Raw genomic sequence first — 7,053 nt, 5'->3', positions numbered from 1 at the left:
CTCCCGTGACCCCAGCCTCGGGCCAGGGAGACGCGCCCGCCGAGACCACGTGCGCAGAGGCGGGAGTTGGGGAGACCCTGCGCGCCAACTCGCCTGAGGCAGAGGATGGGGCAGCGGATGCAATGGTGGAGGAGGCCCCAGCCGCGCAGGTAGAGGAGAGAGAGGAGGAAGAGACCGGGAAGGTGGGGAAAGGGGCCGGGGCCGAGGCCGAGACGGAGGCCTGTGACAACTCGGAGCAGCTGAGCAGCAGCAGCACATCCGCCAAGTCTGGCTCGGAAGTCTCGGCGGTGTCGGCCTCCAAGGAGGCCCTGCAGGCCATGATCCTGAGCCTGCCGCGCTACCACTGCGAGAACCCAGCCAGCTGCAAGTCACCCACGCTCTCCACTGACACCCTGCGCAAACGCCTTTACCGCATCGGCCTCAACCTCTTCAACATGTGAGTGATCTCCGGCTCTGGAGCTGCAGGGCGTCCTGGGGGTGGGGAGGGGTCGGGGAAGTAGGGGCCCTGGAGGGAGGGAAGACGGATTAGCGGGGTGCCGGGTAATTTAGCACGCCATCCAGTGTCCTCCCAGATGGCATCTGTGCTGTGCCTGCTCCTTGAGATACTGTGTACAAATACAGATTTTACTTTTACTTGTTATTCATTTATTTTAAGAAAAATTAGGAACAAAATAGCATCTCAAACCCATGCTTTCACCACTGTTACTGCTTAAAATGAAGCTAGAGTTCGAAAAGTTAGACACTTTAAAAGAAAATACAATATTAAGTAAATAATAGTACAGGTAGCATGAGGATTGAGCAGAAAACCCTCGGGTAAGATAAGAAGTTAGGGACACACAGCAATCCCCTGGGGTTGATGAAGAGAGAAACAGACAGTGAGCAATGGAGAAAGTGAGGAAAGGTGAGTGAGGGACTGGGTGGGGGAAAGAGAAGAGGCCTGCTTTAAGAAGTACAGGGAGAAAGCGGAGGAGGGTGTGGGACAAAAGGGGTGGAGGGAGACAGAAAGAGAATTCGAAGCAAGCAGGGGTGTAGTACAAAGAGAAGGGGCATGGAAGGAGGGAGAGAATTGACTGTCAGAGGCCATAGCCAGAACCCCCAACCTTTTCTTGCAACCAGAATGTATAGAGCTGGTGGCAAGCAGAGGGCACACACATGGACATTTCAAGTATATGAGGCACTGATCTCCACCCTCCACTTGGCCCTTTCGCCACAGACCTGTGTCAGGAAATACAACATCCCTCCTGCCCACATGCATTATTTATTGAATGCCAGCACCATGACCACAAAAATGAGTAAGACATCCCCTGGTCTCCAGAAGCATATATCCTGGAGAGCATAGTTACTGTTCATAAAGCATCTGCAATCTTCCCAACAGTGTTAGAGAGAACATTGTTTTGCCATTTTGCAAAAACGAAACTGGCTCATAGAGTAAGGTGAGTTGCACACTGACACAGCTAGTAAGCAGCAGACTTAGGTAAAGCCAGATCTGTCTGACTCCCAATCCATTGCTTTTTCTTTCTTTTTTTAAAAAAATATATTTTATTGATTTTTCACAGAGAGGAAGGGAGAGGGATAGAGAGTTAGAAACATCGACGAGAGAGAAGCACCAATCAGCTGCCTCCTGCACACTCCCCACTGGGGATGTGCCCGCAACCAAGGTACATGCCCTTAACCGGAATCGAACCTGGGACCCCTGAGTCCACAGGCCGATGCTCCATTCACTGAGCCAAACAGGTTAGGGCTAATCCATTGCTTTTTCTTTTACCTCAGGCTGCTGTCCTCGTGAGCAGCCCCCACCGGACACACCCCAGCATCACTTCGGCATGCACACAAATGCTCACACAGATACTTGGATCCCTCAAGACAGTGGTTCTCAAACTATCTGTAGTGAAGGACCAGTTTGGGTTTTTACCCAACACATTGTGGGTCCATACTTTTATAAACTACAATTAAAATGAACTGCTAGAAAAACAATCACATGCTTGGTTGTCCTGAAAATGTCAAAGTGCTATAAAAGGTTCTAAATGCTTACCCTCTATTTCTGTTCTTATATTCTCCTGGGCCAGTAAAAAACAGTTCAGGGAGCAGCGTGGATTTGCAGACCAAACTGTGAGCACAATTGCCTTAAGACACAGCACCCACACCCGCACCCGCACCCGTAACCACACATAGACTCAAGCCTGAGAAAGTAAATGCTGGGGAGCAGGATTTTTGTGTAGCCACCATCCACAGGGAAGAAGGGGTGTGGGAGAGATCTCACTGCTGTTTCCCAATCTCATCCTCTCCAGATTCCAGGGTGGGTACTACATGTAGACAGCAGGATGCCGGCAGAAAGGACTTTGGGGACCTCTTGGCAGGCCTTGGAGACCTCAGGATGAGATCCATGGGAGTGAGGCCAAAAGAAAGAGGACACCTCTGCACCTGCTCTGGAATTCACTTTGCTTGGCCAGACTTCCCCTCCCCCCTTCCTGCCCCACACGACCTTCACTCCTGTGTGGGTTCAGGAGAGTGAGGCTCAGGTGAAAGGTGATTCTGATAGAGAAGCCCTCTGTGGAGGAAGGGATCCTGGCATTTCCTGAGAATTCTTTCCAAGAACCTCCAGGCACTATTTTGGGTTCAATTGGCTGGAAGAACAGAAAAAGAAGTCATGGATGGCCTTGGCTCACTCTCTATTCCTTCTCCCCACCCCCATCCGCACCCCCAGAAACCCGGACAAGGGCATCCAGTTCCTGATCTCACGTGGCTTCATCCCTGATACCCCCATCGGAGTGGCCCATTTCCTGCTCCAGCGTAAAGGCCTCAGCCGGCAAATGATTGGAGAGTTCCTGGGCAACAACAAGAAGCAGTTCAACCACGATGTGCTAGAGTGAGTGCTCCGCCCTCCTGGCACTCTCCCTCCACTCCACTCCACACCCCCTCTCCCTGCAAGGATGTCCAGAGGAGCAGGGGAATCTCAGCTGGGGAAGGACTCAGGGAAGAGAAAGGGACCTCTGAAGTCTTGGTCATTTTCAAGAAATCCTCTCCCCAGTCCTAGCAGCTTCCTGATTGGCCCCAGGAACCAGAATATCCATGACCTTTAGCTAGTCTCCGCATTTTGACCAGCCTGTTTCCCCTAGAAAGTCTTCTATTTATTGGGCACATCGTGCACAGAGTACCATTGGTACAGAAATAGTCAAGGGTAATAAAAAGACCACCCTCTCTGCCACCCTCAGGGGCAAAAGAATGAGCCTGGAAGAGAAGAGGGCTGTTCGTGCTGGGGCCATCTCAGCCTGGGGAACAGGCCCTCAGCCCACCCTCTCCCTGCCAACTGTTCAGAACCCAGACCCCCAACAAGCATCTGTCTGCTCCCCAACCAGGGTCGTTTTCATATCAGTAGAGGCAAACATGAGGCAGAAAAAAAGGGGGGGGGTTAGGCTGAGGGTTTTTAGAGCAGGAAAACACTGACCACCCAAATCACAACAAAGAAAATTGCTCTAATGTCTAATAGATGGGGGATAAGGTGAGGGGCTGCTTTTGCCAGTGCTCAGCTTTGTCGGTGTGGACGGGCAAGAGTCTCTTCACACATTGTATGTGGGAAACGTATTTATACGTTTTACGTATTTATACGTTCTACCAGTGTAGTAGAGCGCGGGACACGTATTAATACATTTTTTATAGACTAGCAGTAGAATGCGGGTAACATATAAATACGTAAACTAAAGTTATCGTAATTTTACTGAACGTTGCCATTTGCACAAAAAATTAGCAAAAATGGCCCGCGCCACCTGTTAGCGCGCGATAAAAACTACCCGCAAACAATGTGTTCATACTCGCTTCCCTTCTGGAGATGCAGGGCAGAGGTGGCATTACTTGGGGCTGAGGAGCAGGGCCTTGGAGCACCCTTCCCTTGGCAAAGAGAGGGTGAGGTCCTAGGAAGTCTGCTCCAGACCTCCACCACTCCCTGATGCTCCTTCTCTCTTCCACTAGGCCACCTAGGCTCAAATGTTCTTGAAGGTCATTATTCTATAGGGAGCCACCCCCACTTCCCTCCCCTCTTTCTTCTTGGATACAGTCAGCAGGAGTTTTTCCCTGGGGTGCTAGGAGAACCTCTCCTTTTTGTCCTTGCTCTTGGAGCAGCAAGGGTCTGCTACAGAGGGACAGAGGGCTCCTGATGGAGTCTTTGGAAGCGTGGAAGTCACCCAACCTGTCTGGCAAGGTTGTCAATGTCAGAGACCTGGCTTAGTTCAGTGGTGGTCTTGGTGCTGTGTCTTCTGGTAAGTCACTGCCCTCTGGGCCTGCGTTTCCCTGCCTGTAAAGTAGGGATGTTGGATTATGAGGGGTAGACCAGTTGCCCTCTGGAATCCTTGTCACATTCCTAAATTCACTGATAGGGTGGTTGTCTCTAACTGAGCACAGTCAGAGAGTGGGGGCTTGGATCCATCTGAGGGACCGTGAAATCCCCAGATGGCCCTTAGTTGGCAGAACCCAGCTCCTGCCTGTGACTCTCAGTGGCCTTGGACAACTTGCTGTCCCTCTCAGATGGTTGAGATGCTCTGAATGCCTCCCAAGGAAAGTAAACCAATGCATGTGCAGCATTTCCCTGCACCCTCCTTTCCTCTCCCTCTGCCTCTGGCTCCTCTTCCCCTTTACCACACGCCTGCTGTGTAGGGTGCCCCGGGGAAACAGGAAAATAGAAAGAGAAAGATCGAGTTTTCCAGGTGCCTTCCTTCCCCTGTTTTTCCTCCATCTGGTTCACCTCTCTGGCTTTCTCATTGGCTTTTGCCCCCCTTCTGTTTTGTAGGAGGGTGAGTGGAAGTGTTGTTCCCTATGGCTTTGTTCTTTCAGATGCTCCAACACCCTGGGTGACCCTGCTTTGTCTCCAAGCTTCACTCACAGTCCCTGACCTTCTGTGTCCCAAGTCCTGGTATTGCCTGGTCCTGGGATTTTAACCTGTCAGGCTCACATTGGCCTAGAGTATTGGGAACACAGCGTTTTTCTCCAGTCCAGGTCATGCTGAGCAGCACAATGGAAACTAATTGCCATCTTCCCTGGGAGACGGTGTGTGTGCTGGAAACTCAGACCAGCCATGCAGCCTGTGCTGTCAGGGGACCTAGGCTAGGGACTGGGCTAGCAGCTAAGGCAGAGCGAGGCCTGGGATGAGGAGGGCAGTGTGTGTGTGGGGGGGGGGCGGGGGGGGGAGGCGTTAAGAGTGGGGGAGGAGGCAGGGGAGGAGAGATGGCTGGACCTGAGAGAAAGAGCCCTCCTCTGAACCTGGCTCTGCTTCTAACAGGCTGTGTAGCTTTTGGAAGGCACTTTGCCTCTAGGCCTCAGTGTTCTCATCTGTAAAGTCAGAGGGTTGGGCTGTGTGACCTCAGAGGTCTCTCCAACTATCTATCATTGTTCCCATTGCATTCGTAGCACACTGGAATCGTGCAGAGTCACCTGCCCTGAACATGAAGGTCAGGCTCTGTCCTCCTGCCAGAGCATCCCTCGGGCTCCAGGGCAGCGTTGGCACCAAAGTTCATGGAAGAACCAGATGACCATTCATCATTCATTCAGTGAACATTGAGTGCCTACCATGTGCTGGAAATGGGGCTGAGCCTGCTGTCCACTGTGTGGAAGGTGGGGTGGAGAATTGGGGAGGAATAGGAATGGCTCATGGCCTTAGGGAACTTACAGACCCAAGTGTCAATTGGGAGAGAAGAATGGAAAAGACAGGCGTGGAAAGGGAGGCAGGGGTCGGAGCAACCTCCCACGGGCATTGTGGGTTTGGGGAAGACTGAGTACAGAGCTGAGCCCCAGTTCAATGCCTCGGTCCCTGGTGCTTTATTCTGCAGCCACACCGGCTTGGGCTCTGAGGTCTCTGCACACTAGCCTCTGTACACAGAAAGAGCCCTCTTCCCCCAAGTCTGCAGTGTGCTGACCTGCAAAGTGTCAGGAGAAAGAAGGTGGAGAAGCAGGAAGAGGCAGGCACTAGCAGGGGAGCCAGGCACTGGGGGTTTTGGTATTTCTCTGCCACTCAAGCCAACTGTCCTGGTATCTGTCGGATCCTCTGCCTCTTCCTTACTCCCACCAGGGAGAACACACAATAACCACGTCACCGGTGCCATTTCGCTCAGAACTGAAAGGCTTCATTGGGATTCCACACGACTCCCCTGCCCCCGCATGGTGACATTCAGCAAGTTGCATTCATTCTGTACAAAGCTGTTTGCTGAATAAAAGGACATAAGTCACCCATCCCCTTGGAGACTGAGACAGCCCAAGCCACAGCATTCTCCAAGAAGCAGCCAGACAGGAAGGAGAGAAGTTGAAAGCCTCTGGAAGGGGAAAGGATGGGACCCCCAGGCCCCTCCCCCATTCTTATGCCTGTGGGGGACAGGAAGAGGGGCTGAGCAGGCTGCCCTGTGTCTGAGCATCATAGATGCGGTAACGTTTGCCTCCAGAATCAGGTCCTCAGGGCTCTTAGAAGCTGACCTCTCCATCTCTTTGTGTCCTACTTCCATAGAAGACACATTCCAAGAAGGAATGTATTCAACCGGGCTTCATTCGAGTAATAAAAGAAGGCCTTCTGAGCTCAAAAGGTCCTGGCCATTCGTGTTTACCTGGAAAGGGCAATTTTGTGTTCTCTTAAGGAGAAACCAGCCACACTTTCCTCATTTGTCCAAAGGAGATTATAGTACCTACCTCGTATGAATTAAATATTTTAGATGCATATAAAGGGTTTAACTCGGCTCCTGATGCTTAGTAAATTCTTTTTTAAATGTTACCTATTTCTATTATCTTTCCTACTGGAAAGCACAAGGCATTAGATACGCCCCACCATGAACCTACCTACCCCCACACACCCCACCCCCAACACAGGGACACCGCAGACTCCTCAGGTCTGGTTTGAACAGCAAGAACTTGTGGGCTTCTGGGGAAGGAAGGGATCATGCTGTGCTCTGAGGAAGTCCTCTGGGTACTGAGGATACAAGGGCAGTGGCCGCCCAGCAGCGGGAGCGACAGTGGGAGCGAGAGAGCCCCAGGGATTGGGGTCCTTTGGGGCTGATAGCTTCTCCCACTCGGTGTTCTGAC

General features: G+C 51.9%; 1 protein-coding gene across 1 annotated transcript in view; it reads left to right on the top strand.

Annotated features, from left to right (window-relative positions):
* IQSEC3 (IQ motif and Sec7 domain 3) overlaps positions 1-7,053 on the top strand; it is a gene marked incomplete at its 5' end in the record, with an annotated part of 108,881 nt that overhangs the window by 69,404 nt on the left and 32,424 nt on the right. The window contains 2 exons of the mRNA XM_006771318.2: positions 22-436; positions 2,705-2,866. Of these exons, the coding sequence (XP_006771381.2) occupies positions 22-436; positions 2,705-2,866 (577 nt within the window). The remainder of the gene's footprint in view (positions 1-21; positions 437-2,704; positions 2,867-7,053) is intronic.

Source organism: Myotis davidii, unplaced genomic scaffold, assembly GCF_000327345.1.
Source record: "Myotis davidii unplaced genomic scaffold, ASM32734v1 scaffold944, whole genome shotgun sequence".
Taxonomy (NCBI): Eukaryota; Metazoa; Chordata; class Mammalia; order Chiroptera; family Vespertilionidae; genus Myotis; species Myotis davidii.
The sequence above is the reverse complement of the archived record's forward strand: the minus strand, read 5'-3'. Positions and strand labels throughout refer to the sequence as shown.